The sequence below is a fragment of the Pyrus communis genome, chromosome 15, assembly GCF_041283825.1.
Source record: "Pyrus communis isolate YQ-2024b chromosome 15, ASM4128382v1, whole genome shotgun sequence".
In the NCBI taxonomy this organism is placed as follows: domain Eukaryota; kingdom Viridiplantae; phylum Streptophyta; class Magnoliopsida; order Rosales; family Rosaceae; genus Pyrus; species Pyrus communis.
This window is the reverse complement of record NC_142579.1, coordinates 29,071,273-29,098,144: the sequence shown is the minus strand read 5'-3', so window position 1 is coordinate 29,098,144 and position 26,872 is coordinate 29,071,273. Positions and strand designations below refer to the sequence as shown.

The following is a 26,872-nucleotide window of genomic DNA, read 5'->3' as shown; positions in this document are numbered from 1 at the left end:
ATTTCATCACCTGGTTGGTGGCTCGAAAATGAGTTCCTTCTTTACCTGGTTGGTGGCATGAGTGGCAAGTTGCCAAATGATGTTAGAACACGGGTTGTACATTTCATCACCTGGTTGGTGGCACGAAGATGAGTTCATTCTTCACTTGGTTGGTGGCATGAGTGGCAAGTTGCCAAATGATGTTAAAGTACGGGTTGTACATTTCATCACCTGGTTGGTGGCACGAAGATAAGTTCATTCTTCACTTGGTTGGTGGCATGAGTGGCAAGTTTCCCAATGATATTAGAGTACAGGTTGTACATTTCATCTTCTGGTTGGTGGCATGAAGGAGAGTACGAGTTGTACATTTCATCACCTGTTTGGTAGCATGAAAATAAGTTCCTTCTTCACCTGGTTAGTGGCATGAGTGGCAAGTTACCAAATGATATTAGAGTACAGGTTGTACATTTTATCACCTGGTTGGTGGCATGAAGGAGAGTACATGTTGTACATTTCATCACCTCGTTGGTGGCATGAAGATGAGTTCTTTCTTCACATTTCATCACTTGGTTGGTGAGAATGAGGGCAAGATGTCGAGGCACATTGTAGCAAGTGTCAAATGACACAAAGTATGTTGAACCATTTCGAAGTACAGTTGGCTTATGTATGGATGTGTTGGAATGTATGATGTTTATGTATGAATGTGTTGGAATGTATGATGTTTATGTTGATTGACATGAGTGATGCTTATGAATGTTTTGCTATGCATGAAATGATCTATGCTTTCGATATGTGGACCATGTTGGTTGTAACACTTAATATTACATACTTTGTGTCAAAGTATGCATGTTGAAGCTCTGAGTTGGAGTATATGGGTATGTCAGCGTAGACCAAGTGTTCTAGTGTTAGGAATGCAAAAGACTCAGAAGAAGTTGTCTGAATTCCATCTTCTTTAAATATTTGCTGAATGGCTTGTGTGACAAAAGATCTCAAGTGGTTGAGAGTCAAAACATTTGTAATGTGTATGCCTTCATATAATAGCATTTCCTTCAGTACCCAGTCCTCCACTTTGAAAAAGTGAGGCTTGACCCCATAGTCATAATAGTCAACGGTACATTCACCCCTAGTTGTCTTGATACGAACTTTTATCCCTCTTGTTGTAATAGGCTTGTTGAGAGTAAAAATTCTTCCTCTTACCAAGAGACAAATACGTTTGGTGACTTAGCGAGTAGCTAAATGAGGCAGGAGATGATGCAATGGGTGTCTGAATGGCCAAGATCTCCTCACTTGGTAGAACTTGACTTCCACTTCCCACTTGTTGATAGAGGTTAACCATATGGAGGTTCCCTTGGTATGTCCTTGCTTCGGCGGAGGCGTGGTTGTAAGCCTGTGCCATCACCCCAGAGTAAGTCTTCCAAGTGTTGGCATTGATCATGTACTTGAAGAAACAATCACGTAGGCCTGCCGTGAAGGCTTTGAGGGTGGTCTCGTCATCTGCCTCAACGCAGCGAGAATACTCATGGCTGAAGCGGCCGGCATACTTTCGTAGTAACTCGTTCAGCTTCTGGCGAATAGTGTACAAGTCATCTGCGGAATGCAAATGATCTGTTTGGAAAATGTGTTGAGAGACAAACAGTTTCCTCAGTTCCTCAAATGAGTCTACTGTCTCAGGTGGAAGACGGCAATACCAATTCAGAGCTCCGCCAGAGAGAGTGGAGGGGAAGAGAATACATCGTTCTTCGTCGGTGTGCATCCGGTATGCCATGGTGGACTCAAAGAGGTTAAGGTGTTCAACCGGGTCCTTCCTTCCAGTGTAGAGTTGTAAGCCAAGCTTCTGCTTTGTTTTTGCTTGGAGGGGGGTGTCAAGGATCCTCCTTATAAGAGGGCCAGGCCTAGGTTGGTTCCAGTCAGGTATTTCGGCCAGACGTTCGGCCTTCAACTTGTTTACTTCCTCAAGGAGTTGTAGGACAAGGGGGTCCTGAGTGGAGTCAGGTACTGCTGGATCATTCTTCCGTAAGTCTTCATCTCCTCTTGGAAGTAGGAAAGCTTGGTCAACGACATGGGATTTTTCTTTGGACTCACCGTATTGACTTTCAGGGCGAGCCTGTCGAAACGCCCCCGAGTCCCCTGTACCTTCATATTCTTCTAGGACATGTCGCTCATTCCCTAGATTGACAATTGGCTTGGGGCATAGGAGAGAACCGAACCTCTCAGAAACCCTTGGATCATTGACCTTCGAGCTTATGTGGATGAGGTTCTCTCGACGTTGCCTCAGGAAGTCCCGATAGTCACGATAAACAGCTTTTGATCCTTCTACTCCTTCTGCAAGAAGGTGCCTTCCTCCACTTCTCCTGCTCCGGGTCGAAGCAGCTGGGTCGAGAGAGGTCTCATGTTGATCAACACCTTGATGAGTAACTCGCTCCCCATTAGGGATATCCATGTTGAAGGCAGGTGATCCCCCATGTTGGGGGGCACCCAGGTGGTGGTTGACTTCCCCGGGGGCGATGAGTTCGTGTGTTTGAGTATGCCTAACTTCATGGAGCATTCTGAAAAGCTTCTCATACTGCTTCTGGACGATCTCATTCTTTATCGCTATCTTGTTGTTCTGAGCCTCTAGCTTATCGACTTTAGCCTGAAGAGCAAACCTCTTTCGTTGCTTTGCACTAAGTGCGAGGGGGGTGTCGTTCTGCGTGCTGTAGCTCCCTTCACTCCCTGTGTTGGAGATGGCTGCTTGGTCAAAAGAAAGTGTGCGAATGGTGGAAACCAACTTGACAAAGCTGGAGAGAGTAGGAATAAGTGTGATTCCCACAGACGGCGCCAAATGTTGATGCACAAAATCGGCGAGGACTTTGGTACAACAGAAAGTGTCAAGTTTGTGACCTTCGCTTGGTTGCTCTGGTCATTAGTGTGGATAAGTATGTAAATGAATAGAGACAGGGAAGCAAACAACACAAGATGTACGTGGTTCACCCAGATTGGCTACGTCCACGAAATAGAGGAGTTCTCATTAGTTGTGAAGGGTTTACACAAATACATAGGTTCAAGCTCTCTTTTAGTGAGTTCTAGTGAATAGTTTAGTACAAATGACATTAGGGGTTATTGTGGGAGAATGATCCCCTTTTATAGAAGAGAGTTTCTAGCTTTGTTCTGACATTGACACGTGTAGTGTTGTGATTGGCCTCTGATATCGACACGTGTTGCACTGTGATTGGCCTCTGATACCAACATGTGTCGCGTTGTGATTGGCTTCCTAGTTGGAGGAAAAGTCTTGTGAGTCCTTGACGGTATACTGTTGACCGGTGCTTAGTAGTTTCGGGATTGGTCAAGTATGGTACAAATAGGCAACAACCCAGATTTTAAAATCAAAGAACACCTAATTCCAGTTGGAATAAATCGATTTGGAGCAATCTGCCTCTGTATTGGAAAACTCCCCCTATGCTTCTCTCTTCCTTTCCCTTTGGTTTCTCTCTCTTTCCAAAGGAGATGCCGCCAAGTAGGTGTCAAAGGTTTTGGTTTTTGATGGGGGTGGGAGGAGGTTTTGGTGTGGCTAGGGGTAGTAGCAATTAAGGAAGCATGAATTTTTTTATTATTTTTATTTTATAAACATATTAATATTATTGTTTAAAAAATTAGACATTAAATTAGAGGTTATTTTAGGAATAATGGTGGGTGGAGAAATAATATTTTAATTTTTTTAATTTTTATGGTGGGTGAAATTATAATGTAGATGTAGAAATAGGATAATGGGGTGGGTCTATCATCACTCTTAAGATTTAAGTTGGGTGTAGAAAGAGGTTACATAGGTTTAAATAAAATTTCCCTTTCATGTTATATATATCCACACTGTATGAGAATATCAACTTTTTCAGAACAAGTTATTTAATTAGGAAAACTAATGAAAATGGCTAAAAAACTTTGAGTTTTAACGACAAGGACAAAATAAAGGGTAAAGTGAATAGTACCAGAATTGACTTTTCAGTGTAAAAATATGGTTTTTCGTTAAAGTGAATAATACCAAGAGTTTCTCGTTAAAGTTCCCTATTTAATTACGTGTCGAGCTCAATTAATAATTTTAAAAGAAATCATAAACAAACACTTTTTTTTCCCTCAAATTGATCCTTATTTGATTATGATCCTTATATGATCCTTAAGAAATCTAAGTCTCGGCAGATAAGGGTTTTCGAACCCTTGTTGGTAGAGGTCACCTTGCTAGCCTTCTCGGCGTAGTCAGGCATTACGAATTGTGTTGCTCGGCGTACTGGACGCCGAGTGATTTTATGATTGGATACTCGCAAGTAAGTTTCAGGGTTCGGCATTCCGACGGCCGAACTACATTTACCATCAAGACATACATCACATTTGAGTACCTGTGCCCATATAGTATGGTCTCGATTCGACGTGCTTATACTCTTACGAATATAATCACAGTGACCGAATCGGACTCCGACGATTTGTGAACTCTGCAGAATTAGTAGCCTTGTCTTCAGGCTATAGAACCCAGAGACTGAGAGTGTTCCTTCCTCGGTCGCAATCGCAAGATAGAGAAGTCAACGACGCGCTCAACGCGACATCAACAAATTTTACTCCTCGACCAAGCTCGGCCGACGAGTTGGCACGCCCCGCGTTCAACCGAAAGATGTAGTTAGCTTATTAGTTACTCGGCCCGCGCGCCACGTAGGTTTTGTAAATTTTAGAGTTAACAATTACGTACTACAATGTAACAAAGATTGGTGATGACCCAACGGTTGGATTGTCAATTCACATAAATACCTAATAACGTATTGTAGAGAATTTAGGTTCCAATGATCAACCTACGTCATTCAAATATCAAAACTGAATTCAAGACATTCGACATAGCCTAAAAATAGCATTGGCGACCGACTGCCCATGCGCCGCCGTGGGTGGCGGTCGGCTGCCTTGACTCGCCGGAAAATCCAACTATTTCCAAAAATTCTCAAACTTCACAGAAATGAAGATCTCAATGAGTGGAGAAACTTTCATACCTGCCACGAAGTCCAAAAGTGGATGGAAGAAAGTTAATTTTTCCCAAAAAGCCGGTGGGTGCCTAAAGCTTCCCGACGTCGATTCGTCGTCTACGGTAGTCCAACGGGGTCAAGGTTGGTTGGGATTTTCTCCTAGGATGATGGGCTACAAAGCCCAAGTGGTGTCATCATCCATTGCTTTGCCGATTCGCAGGAAATTTGAAAAGAGTGGCTGGAGTACTGTTGATTTTCGTCGACTTTCGTGGCCTCCAACCGCCACATACCATGGTTAATCAAGGTAGTTCTTGGGTGAGTTTTGTAGAGGGGAATGAGAGCTTCAAGTTGGAGGTGGTGGCGTCGAAAAACTCCACCGAAGTTGGTCGGAATTGGCCTTGGAAAATGGGTGGTCACGCAGGGTTTGGCATGGGTGCACGGGAAGCTTTCCCTTTTTTTTTTTTTTTTTTTTTTCTGATGATTGGCTCTCACCCTCTCCCTCTAATTCCAATTGGTTCCTTGACCTTATACTTGATTGGTCCTTCTTATTTGTGCCTAAAATCTGATTGGTCACTTTCCCACAATGTGGGAATTAAAATAATTTATAACTAAACTTTAAATAATCATTTTCATACGTTCATAACTATACCGTTATAATCCGGACTTGCAAACGGCTTTCGCTTATGCGTTCACACCAACGAGTACTACGAGGATATGTTAAAAGAATAAGTCATACGTCTCTCTAGACGATGGTCAACAGAAGTCAAAATCTTTGCCTCTAGGGTATTTTCGTAAATTCACGCTTTTAAAATAAAATAAAAAGGTAAAATTTGGAACGGGTTGTCACAGGTGTCCTTTGCCCCTGTATAATTGCATATGACTAGCATTTCCATAGCCGTTTTTTTTTTCCTACTACCAAACCCATCCATAGACTTGCGATCGAAGAGATCCTTCCATAAATTTGAATTTTCCAGAGAATGCAATGCAAGCTCCAGTTTAGTCCATCACTTTGCCAGAAACATTTGACCTTGATGCTTTGGATTTGGATGGAAACATGCCACCCGCTTGTGAGTGGTGAAGGTTTATGAGGTTGGGCAATCGTTATTTGCACCAAGAATCAAGTTACATGTCTTTGCACTACTAATCAAAAGTCCTGGCACTAGTGTTTTGGGGGCAGACAGACGACATAAAAAAATAAATACAATATAATATAATAAGTACGAAATTTAATCCAAAGAAGAAGCAAACAAACAAAATATTCATAAATCGAGTCATACTTTAGTTGGAGGATTCAAAACTTCAAAATCACTATCCATCAATAAAAAAATCTTGTTTTTCTCTATTAGAACTATTAGGGTTTTAGCCGGAATGGACGTAGGATAAACAAAGGGTGATGATAGGGTTTAATTGTAGTGTCTGGGTTTATTGAGAAATTTGAGTTTTATTATTAATTTTATTTTGTACTTAATAATAATTATGCAATAGGGTCAAATAGACAATTAAAATTAAAAATTTAAGTTGGATGTAGAAAGAGGTTACATGAGTTTAAATAAAATTTCCCTTTCATGTTATATATATCCACATTATATGAGAATATCAACTTTTTCATAACAAGTTATTTAATTAGAAAAACTAATAAAAATGGTTAGAAAACTTTGAGTTTTAACGATAAGGACAAAATAAAGGATAAAGTGAATAGTATCAGGATTGACCTTTTAGTGTAAAAATGTGGTTTTTCGTTAAAATGAATAATACCAGGAGCTTTTCGTTAAAGTTTTCTATTTAATTACATGTCGAGCTCAATTAATAATTTTAAAAGAAATCATAAACAAACCCTTTTTTTTTTCCTCAAATTGATCCTTATTTGATTATGTTCCCTATATTTCGTTTGACAATATAAATAAAAAAAACATATAACAAGCTAAAAATAATATACGAAGATCAGCTCCAACTCCTAATATTGCAAATATCTTGCAAATTCACATGCATATGGCGCAATATTATTTGTGGTAGTGGTGCTAGTGGACCCCATGTCACAATGTCATTATCCCTTGTAATCATCTAAGAAGTTCATATACGTACAGAAATTCTTTGTGACTCTCGTCCATGCACTCCACCGCCAAATAGAAGAAGACCCCAAAACTCATAACACCCATTTCACGGTTCATCCTAATTGCTGCTAACAATCTTGCTTTGTATACTACAATGGCTCTGCAAGTAATTATCTCTCTCATAAGAATATTTTTAATACCTGCTTAAATATTTAATCACCTCTTTTATTTGAAGAATTATCATTTCTATATATATTTCAAGTGTTCATCAATTTTAATTAATCCGTATGTGAATAATTGAAGCTGGAGGAGGAATTCAAAGAATATGCAGAGAAGGCCAAGTCTTTACCCCCAAGAACAACCGATGCAGATAAACTGATCCTGTATGGCCTTTACAAGCAGGCAACAGTTGGGTCGGTTAATACTAGTGAGTACTTTCAATAATTATGTACTTAATTTCTCTAATCAAAAAATTTAATTTCACTCCGCCACCAGTATTGTATAAATTTATATGTATCTTTAACGACGTGCATGCATGCAACAAATATTCATGTTAATTATATATACGTGTGTGTGTATATATATATATATATATATATATATATTATGCAGATCGACCTGGGTTTTTCAGCCCAACAGAGAGGGCCAAATGGGATGCCTGGAAAGCTGTTGAAGGTAATAATACCTAGAAATTATTACATTACAAAAACCCTAATTATATATGTAAGCATGCATTTAAATTTGAAAGTATAAAGAGTGATTTAATTTATACCAAACTGATGAGCTTGCTGACGTTCTCTGATATAAGTGGGTGTAATTAATATGTCGATTTTGTGATTCTAAATAGTTTAACTGAAACATAAGAGAGTACTTTTGCTATACTGACCCTGATGTATGTGTTACTAATCAGGGAAGAACAAGGAAGAAGCAATGGCTGAATACATCGCAAAGGTGAAGCAGCTGCAACAACAAGAAGTAGCCTCCACATAGATCATACAACATTAATGGAGTTCTATATCTATATCTTAAACATTTCCCAAGTGTTTCAAGAAGAAAACACATACCTGAATGTAATAAACCAATAATTTTCAATTTCCACAGCTTTTGCTTTATAATTAAGTCATGATGTACTGCGCTTATGAGTAGAAATGTTTTTCAAATAAGAGCTCTAAACAAGCTGTTGTCCATAGATTTGATCTTAAGAACTCTTCAACTAATAGAGATGCAAATCCCATAAACTAGGGCTTTGAGGCTCTAATGACTTGGGTTTTAACTTTTAACTTTAAGGATTGAAAAACAGTTGCATCTGTTGTGAAACGGCATCTGATTGCTAATATATCTGAAACCTCTTCCTGCATTATTTTCACGCCAATTCCGCAACCTCATAAACATAAAAAAGTTCACCAGAATCAAAGCCCCGGTGTAGCCTTGTAGGAACTTTGTTTATAGATAGGTTATAGAATCAAAGTTCGATGCTTGACTTTGTCATGTTCCCAATGTTTCTTAATTGAAATGGTTGGCCAACTTATATCAGGCGATTGGAACAAAGATGTTCGAGCGTTACTTCAGTTCTTGAAATCGAGTTCATACGTGCTCGTTCCAAACTGTAATTGATAGACAACGAGCTCGTTTAGATGTGCTTTTGAAATGACTGAAAGCGTTTTTGGTGAAAATGATTTTAGAACCAATTATTAGTAAATATGCAAGTAAATTCTGAAAAAACAAGTAAAGTGTTTCCTGAAAGCAACACATATGGTGCTTCTTGCAGAAAACATTTAAAGTCCTTTTGAAATCCAAAAATATTTTTTCTAAAAGCGTTTTCAGTCATTTTAAAAACACATCAATCGAGAAATAATAAACACACCTACCCACTCATCCTAATTAACTGAACAAGAAAAATTAAAAAGAATATAAATGGGCCTAATCAGAGCAAATATAGGCCCAATTAAGGATCCTGGGCTTTTCAGTAGCAATCCAACTGTCACTGTCATACGCTATATACAACAACAGAAAACCAACCACAAACCCACACGTCCCACTCACTAGTTTGATTTTCTCGGCGACAATATGAATCTCACCCTGCGTGCTCCCGGTACATTTTTCACCCATTCATTTTCTCGCACTTTCTCACCTTCCAAACACATCCTCCGTTACTCCAAACCCTCACCCTCCCGCCTCACACGCAAAATCACCATGTCCTCCGCCGCCTCGTCCGCCACCCAAACAGTCATCGAGCACATCGTCCTCTTCAAAGTCAAGGACGACACCGACCCAGCCAAGGTCAGCGCGATGGTCAACAACCTCAACGGCCTCACCTCTCTCAACCTCACACTCCACCTCACCGCCTCCCCGATCCTCCGCACCCGATCCTCGCCCTTCGCCTTCACCCACCTCCTCCACAGCCGCTACAACTCCAAAGACGATCTCAGCGCGTATACTGTGCACCCTGGGCACATGAGCGTGGTGAAAGAATCGGTCCTCCCCGTCTGCGACGACATCATGGCCGTCGACTGGGTTGCCGACGACCTCCAGGGCCCTGCGGTCCCGCCGCCGGGATCTGCAATCCGCCTGACGTTTTTGAAATTGAAGGAGGGTTTGGGGGAGGAGTCGAAATCAGAGATTTTGGGGGTGATTAAAGGGATTAAGGAGAGTTTTGGGGAGATTAATCAGATTAGCGTTGGGGAAAACTTCTCGCCGGCGAGGGCAAAGGGTTATTCGATTGCGTCGCTGGCGGTGCTTCCGGGCGCGAAGGAGCTTGAAGATTTGGATTCGAAGCAGGAGCTGGCGAAGGCGGAGAAGGACAAGGTCAGGGAGCATTTGGAAAGCGTGATCGTGCTTGATTATGTTGTTGGGTCGCCTCAATCTGCAAGTCTCTGAAGATTTTTATGCTCTGTTCTGTGTACTTCGATTAATAACTCAATAAGCTCTGTTTTGTTTATGTTGATTAATCACTCAATGAGATTAAGTTTAATGCAAAGGGATGTTTTGATTTTCATAAGGTTGCGAAAATGCAAGGTTTTGGATTTTTGGCGTTTTGATTCATATGCTGCTTTCGGAAAATACTTGGAAGTGGTGCTTTCGAAAGAAGCAATTGTCGAGTCCTCCTCCAAGTATGCTTCCACGATTCATAAGCATTTTGAAGTTTGCTGTCAAATATAATTAAAAATAATTTCGAAACCTTAAACTCACAACCAAATTTATATCATCCTTCGAAGGTATAATGGTAGGAATATGGAAGCTCAATCTATAAGTAGTACTGGTAGTTGAATTTTAGTGGGACGCATTGGTGTTTGAACTAAAAATTCATCGGTGTATAATTTCTAAAGTGGTCAAGATATAGTGCGATGAGTCGTTTGAGTACAAATGGATATTGGCTGACGTCTGTGAAAGTTGAACATATTCCATCCTTGTTTTTTTTGTTTGAACTTAGAGTGTAAGATTAGATTGAATTGGATAACTCGCTTTTTGAAGATAAAAATAATTATGAAATTATGTATAATTTAAAGGTAGAAGATATATTACTTATTAAAGAAACTTATTCCTTTTAATCCCAATAAAATAGTAGAATTAGAAGGAATAAGTTTCTTTCATGTATATCCCCCTTTTAGTCCTCTAAAAATGAAAAAATCATTTCATCTACCTTCAACGTAGACATTGAACTTTATGTCATCTAATTCAATTCAAACCTAGTTGAGAAATTCAATTCAATCCTAGGCACCAAAAGCGTCACAAAAATTTATTTGACATGATACGAGAAACGTTGCACTTCGTACAGGAAAATAGCATATGTTGGGTTCGGGTTGACATGAAATGAACATCAACACTTATATGGCAAGCCGAAACACGACACAATTACTAATGATATCATTATTTTTCAACATAAACACGACACAATTACTAATCGTATCTTCCTAGAGCCCAGTAAGAGTGCTTGATTCCGGATTAGCGAGTTACACGATTACTTAATTACCAATGAGTTATGTTATAGTATATCATCTTTGGTTTTGCAAGTTCTATCCATTACAATCTTATTAACTGGTATTTGTTTATTTTTATTTTTTGCATATATTAACTGGTATTAGAGTTTGTTTAATTGGCAACCGATAGGCATGATCATAACGATTATAGTCAAGTCCGACCTTGTTGATATTTCATAGCAAATTTTACAAGCTCGAACAGGGTGGGTTTCTATACAACGGTGACCAAATGTTAATGGACAAGCCTAGTTGATGGTGTCCATATAGCTTTTGGCTAAAGGCCTTCTCAAAGATACTCATCGATGATATTAATAGTAGATTTTCAGCTCCTCGACATCTCTTCACTTTGATCAACAAACATTTAAAAATTTGCATGTAAATTCCTGAGCTCTTTTTTCCTGCCACGGGTGTCGCGAAGCAAATTTTATATCAGATGCGAGGGCGGCTGTAGGACATTCCTACTTGGATCCTGCTATGTAGTTGAACATTTTGCTTAACAAGGGGAAAGCGGTGCTTTTGTGATTATTCTAGCCGTCCTTGAAGATTCTCCTTTTCGTTTTGTATAGACCCTTGTAACTCTAATAGGCTAGGGTCTCTAGACACAAATTCATCCATTATTTTAACTTCCAAGTAAAATCGAAATTTGAATTTGCTACACAAAAATATTTCTCAAAACATAAGAAACAAAAATCATGGCAAAACTAATCATGCATGCATTACTTGACAAATTCCCAAGATTCCCATCATGCCTTGTATTTTACCAATCATGACACTGCACTCACGCCATGTCTTCTCGATCGAGTTTAATCAGACATTCTGTTTTCTATGAATCGTTTATTCGATATTCCTTTAAGATTTTTTTTTTTTCAAAAATTAATATTATTAAGGGGAGGGACTGGGGAGGATTCAAAATTGTTATAATAATTTAGAAGATGAGAAGTTTAAAATCCAGACGCATAAATGAAAACTCAACATCTTATCTATTGAAATATTAGACCACATAGAAATATTCCTTAACTATCGAGTTTAATCAGATATGATTTTGTTTGTGTTATCTATATATAAGAGGAATGTTAACTACCCTCACCTCTTCCCTTTCCCATTCATTCGATGCCATGTGAATTCCACCATCACTAATTTTTTAGGACTTCCCCATTCATTCGATGCCACGTAGATTCCACCATCACTAATCTTCTAGGACTTGAGGTGTATATGAGAAAACAAAATAATCAGTTTTTCAAGACATTAAATACTTAGTTTTTAGTTATGGTGGAGGCCATGTGGCAACGAATGAATAGGCCGCGTTGTGGCAACGAATGAACAGGCCGCGTTGAATTCTCGAGCATTTCATGAGTCTCTGAGACAATCCTTGGGTTTCATGTAGTAGAAGCAAGAGTGGGAGAGAAAGAGAGGAAAGAAAAAAAAGAGAAAGTACAGACAGCAGGGATGGATGACACCAGTTAAATTGCAGGCAGGTGATGAAGGTTGGTGCACTAGATGGTTAATCGGCATCTCAGATTGATGCTCGTGAGCTTCTGATTATTGTAGTGTGAATTTTTAAAATAATTGGCATTTTTAATTAAAAAGAATAAAATATGCACATGTTAAATTTTTATTTGTGGAACTCCAGTTCAGCATATATTCCAGGTATATGGAAAAATTTCTCTCATTTCAGACCTTTTAACTCCCCACAAACATTTCAACTCCCTTTTTTTAAGGACATAATGAACCACGTTGAAATCTCAAAACTTGCAATTAGTTAAACTTCATGTCAGTGAGCCTAATGAACTTTTGTAGTAGTTCATCATAAGTTTTTGAAATGAACACTGCATATTTTTTTACTAGCCAAAATTTTTGGGTTCATCCCAAAGAGAAGTAAAGAACTTATAAAAAGTAGGTCAAATGTCTGAAGGCAATTTATTCCTCCACCTCCTAGTGTAAAGATATTTTTTTATAAAATGAAAATAATAACTGGTGAAAATAAGGTAAAAAATCTGAAATAACCCTGAATACAAGTCATATGCCATACATGTGACTTATTCTAGATGGAAAAGTTAATGGAGTTAAGGTGATATGATAAATTAATGATTTCAGAAAATTGATATGACACTTAAAATGTTAGTTCTTATAACAAATTAAAAAATGTGTATAAGTTCATATGACATTTTAAAAAATTTCCTTATTTTTATTGTTTGGGTTTTCTTATATGTTTAGGGTTTGGGCCAGGCCGTTTAAATTTGGTTTTCGTTTAGAGATTAGGGTCAGTTTATTATAAATAGTATGTTTGTTATTCAGTTGAGAATAAGTTAGTTAAGATATATTCTTTTTCTATCTATGCAGCCTTATTGGCAATTTACTGTAGTTCTTTGTTTAACAAAGTTTACCTCTGATTTTCAAATTTAACAAATTAAAATGTGGGTTATAACAAAAGTCAAATAGTTATACCCAACGATATGAATGTCATATTATAAAAAACTTCCATGCGATTTGGATGTTTAACTGATGTTACTTATTTTTCCTTTTTTAATGAATCGATCGAGATCCACAAATCAAATTGTCTAGAACAACGAGTTTCAATTAGAGAACCTCGTGCTAAATGTTGAAAGAATTGTAGTCATGATGAAAGAATTATGGCATGAACTACATAAAATCTTGTCAAACAATAAATAAAGTAAAAGTGAAACCTTCCAAACAACTATTGCCAGTTTATGACGTGTTCGAATTAACAGGTAAATAGGTAAAATATGTTGCTATAAAAATGCTTACAATATAAAGTTGATGAATATACATGTGAATCTCTCATGAATATTGAAGGTTCGAGTACCAACTAAAGCTTGCAAATACATATAGGCATTGGATCCTCTTTCTTCTTGGAATTAATACTATTACTGTTATCTGCAAAGAAGAGCAGAGGAGGAGACAAAACGTACGCAGGTAGGAGAAGAGGAGGATCGTACGTGGTCCATTGAAGGATAGATATTGCTTGGCGTACCCTTTGTAATTTCGAGTGTGATTCTCGTTGTGATCAGTAGGCTCTTATTGCATTCATAGCTACATAAAACTATAGAAATTGATAGACCCAAAAAACCCTAACTAGTAGTACGATTAATACTCCAACATTCATAACAACATTGTTTAGCTAGCCCTTCATCTCTTCATCATCATTTAAAATTCGTCTCTATAAAGTTTTTTCTTGACTTAAAAATAGTTAGAATTATGAAATTTATATGGTTAAATGATATCACATAGTCATGTAAGGAGAAATGACTCTTTACATGTAAGGCCATCTCCAGTCATGTAGGGCTAAACGTAGCTCTTGGCTATATTTTAGCTCTCTAAAAATTAATATTTTAAAGATTACTTTAGGGCTAGATTTTTCCATCTCCAACCTTGCATGACTATATTTTATGGTGGTACCACATACACCAAATTCATGCACCAAATATATGTATCAAATGATGTGGCACATTCTTAATCACATATATTTTTATTATAATTCTTAATCAAATTTCAACTTGAATTAAAGTACAAATTTGATTGATGCCACATTATTTGTTGCACAAATTTAGTGCAAAAATTTAGTGTGCCTAGCATTTATTCATATTTTACTCACCTTCATATTTTATTACTTTTTGGAGTGGAACTGTTATTAGTAACTCCAAAAAATCTTATTCTACACTCTATCCAAGTGTATTTTTTCTTTCTAATTATAAAAAAATTTGGGGTCAAATAAGATTTTTGGAGTGCCAATGACGATTCCTTTGCCTGATGCCAAACTTAGCCTGATTTTTTCAGTCCAGTTCCTTTTAGCCATGATTGGAGGTCTATTTTGTCAATTTAGGGCACGTTTGTTTGGCTTCCCTAACCTCGATTGGACTGGACTGGATTAGTTTTTAGTGTAATCCTCTGTTTGTTGGCTGCCAGGACTAAGTTTAATGGTATTAAGTGGGACTTGTTTACTAACTCCGTCGTTAGGTGGTCTTAATGAGACCCCCAAATATGAGCGGACTAGTTAAGACCGTCATCGTCTTCTTGCTCGCTCGCCTCTTTGTGTTCGTCTCGTTCGTCCTGCTCGCCCTACTCGTCATGCTCGTCTTGATCGTCCAGATCGATCTCATCCTGATTGCCCGACTAACTACATCGGCCATGCTCGCTTGCTCGAGCAGGCCAAGAAATTGTCAGTCTTTCTCTCACTTATTATTTACAAATTCCATTTGTTGTTTTGATTATGTGAAATCTAGATTGCATTGATTATGTGAAATCTGGATTGCTTTGATTATGTGAAATATGGGTTGGTCTTATGTTGTGAAATTGCTTATTCTTCAATGATTTCTGCTTCTAGGTATTTTATGACGTACTTGTACGAATTTGATTTCCCCTTATGGGTATTCATTATCGGTTATGGTTGTATATTTATTTCGTGTATCTTCTGCTGAAAATTGGTGGAAATTTCGTCCCCTTAAATTTCTTTCCTTTTCTGCAGCCAAAGGAGAGAACTTTGTGCAATGGCTTGATTCAGAATTCTCATTCGGTAAAAATTATCAAAACCTAGATATTGTAGCTAATTGAATTCTCAAACTTTTTAACCAAACAAGTTGTAGTATCTATTTATATGGGTCCTTGTCTAATGACAAGTTAAGCATAGAAAATATATCTCTAGGCATGAACTTTTTATGATTTGTAATTTTCTTTTATTTCAAGGTTTTAGGCAAACTTCTGTTGTTTTACCTGCTTTATGTTAATATAATCAAAAGTAGGCTTGCTAATTACTAATATAGATTTTGTTCTTCTAATTTGCAATGTATGTTCTTATTGTTAGATTGAATTGAGATCTGATACTTTTTAGTTGAGTGAATTCGAAGAAGAGTAAATAACACACATAGAAGAAATGGAAATGGTTGCTTCTCTCTGCAAGTCACATATGAGCTATATGAATTCTCATTAGATTGCTCTTTCACACCCTCTCACACACAAGTCGTGCAAGGATAGATATTACCGTTAGAGAGAATGCTGGATCCCCCTCTCTCTTAGCTTAGATCATAGCCACTCATCTAACTAATAATAAGAGTAAAAAAACACATGACACTCATGGCCTTTACAAATCAAAGTTTTACACTTGGCATTCTTTGCACAAGTGAATACACCATTTAATCCACAAAACTTATTCTAATTATATCAACTCACAACTTCTAATTCAACACTCCCCTTTAAGTTTTGAGTTGATTTCACACCAAACATGTCCCTAAGATAGTTGAACTGGTCCTTGGTTAAAGCCTTAGTGAATATGTCTGCCACTTGCTCGTTTGTTGGACAGTACACTAAGTCAATTATCCCTTCTTGCAATACATCCTTGATGAAATGATATCTTCTGTCAATGTGCTTGGTTTTCTAGTGAAACACTAGGTTTTTAGTGATTGCAATTGCAGTTATGTTGTCACAATGCACTGGAGTTACTTCAGTTTGTAACTCCCCAAAGTCTTCAAGTACGAATCGGAGCCAAATAGCTTGTGCAGTTGCTTCAAAAGCACCGATGTACTATGCTTCTGCAGTGGAAAAAGTTACACCACAGACTCCTATGAGAATACTCCAGTGCCAAAAGAGAAGGCATAACCAAAAATGCTTTTGCTGTCATCAACAGATCATTCCCAATCACTGTCACATAATCTAATTAACATTACATTCTTCCCCTTCACATACTCCAAACCATAATCCAAAGTGCCTTTGATGTATTTGAGCATTTTTTTGCCTGTTCCAAAATGTTTGTTTGTAGGACAGTGCATAAACCTAGCTAGGAGACTTGCAACGTACATTATATCTGGTCGAGTGGTAGTGAGGTATAACAAGCTTCCCACAATCCTTCTATATTGTTCTTCACTTGTTGGACCACTACTATCATCCTTGCATAGCTTATCTGATGAAACAAGAGGTGTGAACACAGATTTACACTCACTCAAACCAAACTTATTCAACAAAGAGGCTGCATACTTCTTTTGGTGAATAAATATGCTTGAGTGAGTTTGAATGACTCCCATGCCAAGGAAATGATGAAGAAGTCCCAAATTAGTCATTTCATACTTGATCATCATGCCCTCCTTGAATTCCTTGAATAACTCATTGCTATTCCTAGTATACACTATGTCATCCACATAGATTGAAACAATTAGAATTTCCTTGCTTTGGTGTAGAGAGTAGCTTCACTTTGGCTTTCACAAATCCACATTGTGCAACATAGGTGTCAATTTCTCCATACCAGGCTCTAGGTGCCCGTTTGAGACCATAGAAAGCTTTGTGCAGTTTATACACTTTGTCTTTCTTCCATTTGATCACAAAAGCATTAGGTTGCTTTACATAAACCTCCTATTCTAAAACACCATTTAGAAAGGCAGATTTGACATCAAGTTGATAGAGTTTCCAACTCTTTTGTGCAGCCAATAAGAGTTCTGATTGTATCCAGTCTAGCAACTGGGGTAGAGGGCTCATTATAGTCTATTCCTGGTTTCTAAGCATATTCCTTTGCAATAAGCCTTGCCTTGTTTTTTTGCACAGTTCCATCAAGGTTGAGTTTGGTCTTGAACACAAACTTTACACCCATTATAGGCTTGTTAGTTGGTTTCTAAACGTATTCCTTTGCAACAAGCCTTGGCTTGTTCTTTTGCACAGTTCCATTAAGGTTGAGTTTGGTCTTGAACACCCACTTTACACCCATTATAGGCTTGTTAGTTGGTATGTCTACCAATTCCTAGGTTGCATTTTTCTCAATCATGGAGAGTTCATCCTTCATGGTTTTCATCCAAGACTCATCCTCAGCAGCATCTTCATACTTTTTTGGTTCCATAATGCACAAGTTGCACTGAGCAAGTGCATCATCCAATTTCCTCCATTTTAATGGAGTATGGTCAATAGCTTGAGTATCTGTCATGCCTGCACATGGTCTGCTAGAAGACTCACTTGAATGTGCCTGTGGGGTAATTTGTGCATAATCAACATCACAAAGAGCTTCTCTTAATATGTTAGGTGACAAGCTATTTGAGGCTTGAGTTTCATCTTCTATAATCTCACTTCCTTGTGCCTCAACAAACTTGCATTCACAGTTTGGCAATGACACATACTTCTATGTGCTTCCTTGCCAATCCCAAGTTGAGTTTTCATCAAACACAACATCTCTTGACAGAATCAATTTCTTAGAGATTGGATCAAAGATTTTGTATCCTTTCTCACACTTTGCATATCCAACAAAGATTCCCTTGATACTCTTAGCCTCTAATTTATATCTTAGCTCAAATGGTGTGTGAACATAACAAATTGAGCCAAAGACCTTTAAATGGGCAATACCTGGTTTCTTTCCATTATAGGCTTCAAAATGAGTTATGTTGTCAAGAGACTTGGTAGGGCATCGATTCAATATATAAATTGCAGTGTGCACATCTTCTACCCACAAATAGTAAGGCATCCCTTTATCATGTAGCATAGACTTAGCCATTTCAACCACTGTTTTATTTTTCCTCTCTACCATTCCATTTTGATGTGGAGTGTATGTAAGAGAAATTTGTCTTTGAATGCCTTATGTATCACAGAATTGGTTGAATTCAGCAGATAAGAACTTCCCTCCTCTGTCACTCCTCAAACATTTCATCTTCAATCCACTTTGTAGCTCAGTCATTGCCTTGAATTTCTTGAAACAAGTGAAAGCATCAGATTTATATCGAAGGAAGTATACCCATATCATTCTAGTTGCATCATCTACAAGCTATATAAAATACTTATTTCCTCTTATAGATTCATTTTTCATTGGCCTACACAAGTCAACATGAACCAATTCGAGTGGAGCGGAGCACTAGCCCTTTATCCTTCAACTGTTTGATTCCACCAATATTCAAATGGCCTAATCTTCTGTGCCAGGTCCATGTACAGTGGGCAAAACTAGTCTTCAATACAAGCTATTTCTCAAGCATTAGAGATAAGGGATAACATCTGTTTCCTTTCATTTTCACACTAATAATTTGACAATCGAGAGAGGAGCCATAAAAAACGTTGCACATTCTTTCCTTAAACACAAGATAATACCCATGTTCATCCATTTGCCCAACACTGAGCAAATTCTCCTTTACATTAGGTAAGCACATGACTTCTTTGATGTATTTTCTTCTCTGTTAGTTTCAATTGCTAGTGATCCCATTCCTGCCACATCCACTAGTACACTTGTTGGCATTTGAACTTTCCCTGAAACATTAGTCTTCACATCAATAAGGAGATTGACATTCCCTGTCATATGATTGCTGCAGCCACTGTCTATATACCATTCCCTATTAACTTTTGTTTTAGCAATAACACAGTTTGCTTTCTGACACCTCCATCTGATTTGCACAGTTTGCTTTCTGAATAGCTTCTCCCACAGTACATTCCCTGGCCCAATGCCCAAACCTATCGCAATTGTGGCACTTAGATTTTCCTTTATACTTACATTCACCATAATGGAACTTGGAGCACACTTTGCACTAAGGTTTTACAACTTCTTGACCCATGATATGAGAATGAGTACCATTATGTGCAGCATTAGTAAATGACTTTTGCTGAAACTTGGGTTTTGAGTCCCACTTCTTACCCTTCTGATTCTAATTTCTCTGTGGCTTAAATGTACTAGGCTGAGCATAACCTCGACTCTGTCATTTTGAATTAACAGTGAGAGAAGCAAATGTTCTTTCAGTTGCATCAGAGGAATGCAAATCAAACCTTTACTCTTGACTCTTCAATATAGCTATCACTTCTTGCAAGTCAACATATTCGAGACTTTTTGTATTTTCTATCACTAAGCATATAAGATCATACACCTTAGTGAGACTAATTAACACCTTTTGAACTAATCTTTCATTTGAGAGAGTTTCTCCAAACGTCTTCATTTGATTAATCAGATCATTTAAACGAGTAAGATACCCAGACAAAGATTCATCATCATGCATTATAGTGTATTCAAATTCTCGTCTAAGATTTTGAAGTTTCACAGACCTTACCTGATCCCCACCATGATATTCTCCATATAATAGATCCCACACTGCTTTTGCTAAGTCTGTGTTTGCGATTTGAGAGAAGGTTTGTCATTTTTCATGAAGGTTGCAACCTTTTTCTCATCATCTTCACCATCAGTGCCTGTGTCTTCCTCTTTCTTCGTCTTCTTCTTCTTTGAATCAAGAGTCGTAATCCCTTTCTCCACCAGATTCCATACCCCATGTGACTTGAAAATGGTGACCATTTTTATTCTCCAGAACTTGTAGTTCTCACCGGAGAAGATCGGAGTTCGAACTTCAGCACTTCCAGATCTAGCCATCGCGAGCTTGAGTGTACCCAGAAATACATAGTTCTCAACTTACAAACAAACTCTGGCGAACTTCACCTGACCCTGAGCGAACCCAGAAAACCCAACGTCGGTGATGTTCGAATTCACAGTCCACGCCCAGTTTTAATCGCAACCTGATTCTAAGGTCATGTTACATTGAATTGAGATTTGCTACTTTTTAGTTGAGTGAATTCGAAGAAGAGTAAACAGCACACAAAGAAGAAATGGAAATGGTTGCTTCTCTCTGCAAGTCACAGATGAGCTATATGGATTCTCATTAGATTGCTCTTTCACACCTTTTCACACACAAGTCGTGCAAGGAGAGATATTACCGTTAGAGAGAATGCTGGATCCCTCTCTCTCTTAGCTTAGATCACAGCCACTCATCTAACTAAGAATAAGAGTAAAGAAACACATGGCACTCATGGCCTTTACAAATAGGAGTTTTACACTTGGCGTTCTTTGCACAAGTGAATACACCATTTAAACCACAAAACTTATTCTAATTCTATTAGCTCACAACTTATAATTCAACACTTATAACTTCAAGTTTTTTGGAATTTGTATATTTTAGATTATGGGGATCTGTTGTAGTGGAAGGATATGGTGATCTTAAAACGAACTGATACTCTTGCTACTTTTCATTATGTTGATGCCACTAATTGTATTTCTCAATCCATCTACTTGGATCAAATGCTACAGCTGCCAGCTATATATACAATAATAATTTAGTACTTTGTTTTATTGAATCAAATTGAAAGTATATATGGCTGGTGCCTCTAACATGGAAATCGCTATGGAACATTGTAGTCTAAAGGGTAGATTATAGACCAATGATGTTGATACTGAAAATAGTGGTGAAGTTATGGTTCATTCGTTTAGTTGTTACTGCTCCTATTCTTACTTTTAACTTAATGGCTGATGTCAATTCAAATTTGAATGAAGTTGAAGCTATGGAATGACTAAAGATGATTACGTGTGATTCTGCATTTGCTAATTTCTTATCCTTTGTAATACTGCATTTGCTAATTGGTAACATCTTATTGTTGTATTGAGCTTTGATATCACCGACCAGTAGGTAATATTGAAATCTGATGCCAATGGCTGGCTTTGTAAAATACTTTGCTAATTTGGACGTTGATTCTATTAGTCTACCAAGTTTCTTATTACGTTGGTTTTTTTTTTTATGCAGGTGATGTTTATGCATTATGACAGAAAGCATTTTGACCAGACAAGTATCAAAATAGCATAGTTTTGAGTTTATTTGTTTAGTGAGCTGTATTTTAAATACCTTTACTTACAATTCTATGTTAACATTGGGATGAATGAATATGGTATTATTCATCGATTTTGGTAGGCTGTGAAGAAGAAATGGAAATTTTCTTCCTCCAAATTTGTGGTCTAATGAGTTTGAGTTTTTAACAATTTTGGGACATTTGGGTTGCTAAACGTTTCAATGTTTATAGATTTCTCAATTTTAAAGGCTTAGAGGGATTTTAGACCAAAAAGTGAGAAAGTTGGATGAACTGATTATGAATTCCTAAGTTGTAGTTGAAAGCACTATTTGTTTTTGCAATTTGCAATGCTACAATGCACAAAAACTCAATATTTTCTTTCGTTTCCAAGCAATTGCTGTTAAGTACTCTTAATGTAATTATATCATTTGATTTGATTGTGGGTATTTTGCGGTTAAGTTCGATGTAATTCTATTGTTTAAATTTGCAATTTCACTATTTTTCATTATCCTGGTTATTAGTTCGACATTGCATCAAACGCTTCACTAAGTCAGTCCAGTTTAGTCTATTATAAGCCAGTCCAACATAATTCCTGAAGCTAGTCTAGTCCGAGATAGTCATGTGCAACAAACGCACCCTTAGGCCTTGTTTGGCAACTCGGACTGTACTGATTATTTCTGTTGGATAGGATAAATAGCCACCAAATAGTACTGACTAAATTAGTCGAGCGTTTGGTGCAATATTAGACTAATGACCGTATTATTTATACTGTGTTTGGTACTGAACCGGATAAGAAGGGGGAAGAAAAAAAAATTTGACAAGTTTCACATCTCAAACACTGATCATACTTCTCATTCAAGTTGTAGAACGCATCAATCTCTATAAAAAAAACATCTGCCTGAATTCTCACAAACTCTTTTTCATGCTCATGAAGATGATGAGTTTCACATTTCAAACACTGATAATACTTCTCATTCAAGTTGCCCTTCTTCCAATGTTGCTCCGTTGCAAGGTTTTCTTCTCAATGGATGCCAATCTCATCACCCAAACATGCAGAGTCTGCCCTCTTTTTCTTCCACTCGGTGGGTTGGGATCGAAATTCCAGAAAAGGGTTCAAAGGTTTTGGATCAAAGAATCGCAGGAATTCAAGAAAAAAGGAAATGGCCTTTGAGAGCTTCGAGTCTCAGGTATTCGACCCCAACAATAAACCCTAAATTCGAAAATTTTAATTAAAACACAAAATTACATAATCAAATGCATAATTATAGAGAAAACAATAACTAGATTCAAACAATTGAAAGAAAATTGCAAGAAAAATAGGAGGGGAAAGAACAGAGGGAGGGGTGGAACCTGGGAAGAAGAAGAAGAATGAGAAGACAAACCTGAGAGCGATGCGTTTGGAGAGAACCGGTGCGGCTAGAGAGGAAGGAAAGAGCTAGAGTGCGTTTTTAGGAGGAAGGAGAAAGCGAGGGTACATTCTCAAGAAGCCGACTAAATTGTACCGTGATTTTAAAGGGGATAAGGAAACGGGTGCTTACCGTATAAAATAAGTGGGCCTAAATTATTTAATCCGGTGGCTATCTAATACGAACGAACACCAAACACCGTACTCCGTATTATTAATCCTATCCGGTATCCTATTTGGTGTACCAAACACGACCTTAGGGTTAAATGTAGCCTGAAGCCCTTGGACGGAGATGGCGTAAGAAGCCTGGTAATATCCCATTAATATAAGAATCAACGTGCAAAACGGCATCACACTAAAATACGGTTCGACTGTGCAATTGATATCCTCGATTAGAAGTAAACTTGGATCTGCCTTATTAAAGTTAAATGAATATGCATGCAGCTGCCCAACATTAAATTACTACATTGATCTCCCAAGTCCCCGAGTACATATAATAATGGACTAATTAAACATGGTTAAACTAAATTAATATTTACAGAAGGCCCACTTGGTAATGAAATTAAATATGAGTGGAAATGGTGCCAACCAGAATTTTGATGAAGATTTGGTACATGTTGTAAATTAAAGAGACCTTAGTTAGTGAAGATATTGGAAAGCGTGACTGTGGATGATTAGCTACGCTTTGTTGTTGATTAGTTAAGCTCTGATGGGAAACGTGACTGTTCATGATTAGTTAAAGATTGAGGTAGAGATGGAGAAATTTTTTATTGTGACGGAAACACAAGTGGCACACCACGTGTTTTAATAAAAGTGATAGGAATTTTTTTTTTTTTTAACTTATTAACTTTTTAGCATATATATTCCATCATTTGTATAATGACACATATTCTGTATACCGGTCACATTGAAAAATCTCTCGCAGAGATGAGGATCTCAGTCATTGAATATTTATGCTGATGCCATGTGGTGTGGGATGATTTGGATTCAGCTCTGATAACTGTGTCCGTTGTTTCTGTTATTTGGAACCCAGTCTATGCCATAGAGAATCTATGATATATAATTGTCGATTTTTGTTGTAGTTTTATAATTTACAGTACTGGCAAATCTTTCATACATGAGATTTGAGAACAATGCCATGCTTGTGCATTAACAAGTAATTTTCTAACAATGTCATGTACCTAATTGGTATATTAGAGATGCATATATGATCTCTTGTCCAACTGTGAACATAAACTATAAGTCATATATCCGTTTATTTAGCAATTTAAGTCTGAAAAAAAAAGTTACTATACATTGGATTTTTATCGATGGTTGAGGTTAAATGCTTAGGTAAGATTAGAAAAAAGAAACTGATACGTGCTAATTATGTTTCTCCTCATTCATTATTCACACATTTATACATGCGGATACACACACACACACACACACACACACACACACACACACACACATTTATATATGCGGATTTATATATATACACACACATATACCATCATGTACGTGTATATCAAAGCATATAAGTGAGAGAAACAAAAGATACTCTACTATTATTGGTAGAACCTTATTTAGTAATAAAGTAAAATATTACTCCACAACCCCCAAGTGTTTGGCCTTCAAGTGGCAGCTAAGCTTTATTACCCTACTAATTTTTTTATGTTCGGATTACCGTTGAAGTACCATTAAATTACAACATGTATTTTATTTTAAAAGTAGTACAAACACATTAACTTCGTAGTCTTCTCATTATAACACGTGAAATAATAACACTTCATACTGCTACTTTCAGTGCACAAAAATTAATCCTGCTAAAGGCATTCACATGCATGCGCACATATATATATGTCCCTGCACATCACCATGTGGAGTAGTCTAAGGCTCTAATCAATCAAACACAGTCCAAAGCTAGACTGTTGTTGTGTTTGAGAGAGAGAGAGAGAGAGAGAGAGAGAGATGGGGAGAAAACCTTGCTGTGATAAAGAAGGGCTAAACAAGGGAGCATGGTCAGCTTGGGAAGATAAAGCCCTTACCAACTACATTGAAACAAATGGAGAAGGAAAATGGCGAGATCTTCCTCAAAGAGCTGGTGTGTTTAATTGTGTGCCTATATACTTACATATTTAGATTTACAATATTTATTTTTTAAATTTTTTGTGGTTCATATATATATATACTTTCAATTAGGGTTCAAATTAACATTAATTATTTTACTGCAGGACTAAACCGGTGTGGAAAGAGCTGTAGACTGCGATGGCTGAATTATCTTAGGCCTGGCATTAAGAGAGGTAACATTTCCAGTGAAGAAGAGGAGCTCATCATTAGACTGCACAAGCTTCTTGGAAACAGGTATGTATGTTTGCGTGCATGGAAGATTGAGTTCAACTCCATTTTTATGTGTGATTATGGTGTTCCTCAATTCAATTCTGATTGTCGGTCATCTTTTGGCGTCAACAACATCTATTTGAACATTAATATTGAAGAAATAATAAGATAGAAGATTAGGTGTTGTTAGGTCTTTTGGATTAGAACCAAAGGAGAAATTTTTCAATGTACCGGAAAACATGTCCGTCCCCATCTATATTTATTAAATTGAGGAAGGAATTTAAAAAATAAGAAAAAGTGGGAGGACATAATGAACATTACTCTTCATAGACAAATAAAGCTCACTAGAACAAATACATACAGTAGACCTAAAGAAAGAAAAACATGCCACAATAAGGATAGAGAAAATGGAAGCCAGTATATATCCATACTCATTAAAGTAGATATATTTTGAAACAAGATTAACTTTTGAATTTTTACATGTTATGGTGGTGTATGTATTTCATCAGGTGGTCATTGATCGCTGGAAGATTGCCGGGGCGAACAGACAATGAGATCAAGAACTACTGGAACACCAGTCTGAGTAAGAAAACGGAACAAGGAAGTGACAAGGCTCCTCATGAGCGTAGTAGTACTGCTAAGTCAAACGAGTACACACCAAAACCGAAATCGGAATCACAGTCACATCGGACGGTCCAGGTGATTCGAACAAAAGCATTTAAGTGCAGGAAGGTTGTCATCCCATCACATTTGGACGGTCACGATCAAATGGTTGATAGGTCAAATGTAAACCCTGGTTTGGTCCCGTGTGAAAGCCCTAGTCCATCAGGGGCTCAGGATCATCAGGAGGACTCACCGCTGTGTGGTATGCTAATCGATTTCAATATCGATGACCTCATATCTGATTTGCTAAACACAGATAAATTTCTTCAAGATCAAATCAATAAATGTGATCAAGAAATGGAAGATGGAATCACCAAGCTTGAAGATTTGACGGGTGAAGCAATGCTGGAAAATTGGACGGCTACTGATCATGATCATCACGATGACCCGATATTTCAGCCAAATGATGATCAAGATCGTGTCGACCGCCTCAATGCAATTTCATATTTTCTGAATTCTGAAGACGGTGATGAAAAGTGAAGGCATTAAAAATCGATCAAATCCTAGCTAATGTTGACAATAAAACATTCCTTTAAGAGATATCCATTTTAGTTATTAGTTTCTGGTTTGATTTCCGTCGGTCAATAAGTGGGAGACATGTACTTTCTTTTTTGGTATGACTAGTTTCAGAACTTATATGGAGTACAATGCACATGTGAGCATGCTGAACACATACCATGCACATGCATGTGAGCATACAAAACACGTACGTGTCTCCAAAATTGTTTGTATATTTGCTTGCCAAGCCGCGGGTGCGGCTATAAAAAAGAGTAATGTTAGGTAGACTAAATTTTTGAATCAAATTCACAAATCATATAATATGTCACCGATGGAAAATAAGCACGCCAATCAATACATAAATAATAATTCAATCATTAATAACCAAGTCATATGATTTTAAAATTTTGGTTTGAAAAGCTAGTCTCCCTCTAG

General features: G+C 37.4%; 3 protein-coding genes across 3 annotated transcripts; all 3 read left to right on the top strand.

The window, feature by feature from the left end:
- The first annotated feature begins 7,038 nt into the window (after window positions 1–7,038).
- LOC137728996 (acyl-CoA-binding protein) lies at window positions 7,039–8,195 on the top strand. The gene is made up of 4 exons (XM_068467816.2): window positions 7,039–7,172; window positions 7,310–7,433; window positions 7,619–7,681; window positions 7,917–8,195. The coding sequence occupies exons 1-4, from the start codon at window positions 7,161–7,163 to the stop codon at window positions 7,994–7,996; spliced, it is 279 nt and encodes a 92-aa protein (XP_068323917.1). The 5' UTR covers window positions 7,039–7,160; the 3' UTR covers window positions 7,997–8,195.
- An 845-nt stretch (window positions 8,196–9,040) lies between these two features.
- On the top strand, window positions 9,041–10,004 carry LOC137738992 (Stress responsive alpha-beta barrel domain protein). The gene has a single exon (XM_068478466.2). It carries the CDS (start codon window positions 9,074–9,076, stop codon window positions 9,881–9,883), a length of 810 nt encoding a protein of 269 aa, XP_068334567.2. The 5' UTR covers window positions 9,041–9,073; the 3' UTR covers window positions 9,884–10,004.
- A 14,903-nt stretch (window positions 10,005–24,907) lies between these two features.
- On the top strand, window positions 24,908–26,573 carry LOC137707748 (transcription factor MYB1-like). The gene is made up of 3 exons (XM_068446691.2): window positions 24,908–25,040; window positions 25,171–25,300; window positions 25,786–26,573. Exons 1-3 carry the CDS (start codon window positions 24,908–24,910, stop codon window positions 26,417–26,419), a joined length of 897 nt encoding a protein of 298 aa, XP_068302792.2. The 3' UTR covers window positions 26,420–26,573.
- Window positions 26,574–26,872: the final 299 nt, after the last annotated feature.

Bases quoted from the DNA above. Each gene is read 5' to 3' on its own strand.
- LOC137728996 (XM_068467816.2), top strand. The intron at 7,434-7,618 runs GTGAGTACTTTC...TATATTATGCAG, and splicing joins AGTTGGGTCGGTTAATACTA to ATCGACCTGGGTTTTTCAGC. The intron at 7,682-7,916 runs GTAATAATACCT...GTTACTAATCAG, and splicing joins TGCCTGGAAAGCTGTTGAAG to GGAAGAACAAGGAAGAAGCA.
- LOC137738992 (XM_068478466.2), top strand. From the start codon at position 9,074: ATGAATCTCACCCTGCGTGCTCCCGGTACATTTTTCACCCATTCATTT.
- LOC137707748 (XM_068446691.2), top strand. From the start codon at position 24,908: ATGGGGAGAAAACCTTGCTGTGATAAAGAAGGGCTAAACAAGGGAGCA. The intron at 25,041-25,170 runs GTGTGTTTAATT...ATTTTACTGCAG, and splicing joins AGATCTTCCTCAAAGAGCTG to GACTAAACCGGTGTGGAAAG. The intron at 25,301-25,785 runs GTATGTATGTTT...GTATTTCATCAG, and splicing joins CACAAGCTTCTTGGAAACAG to GTGGTCATTGATCGCTGGAA.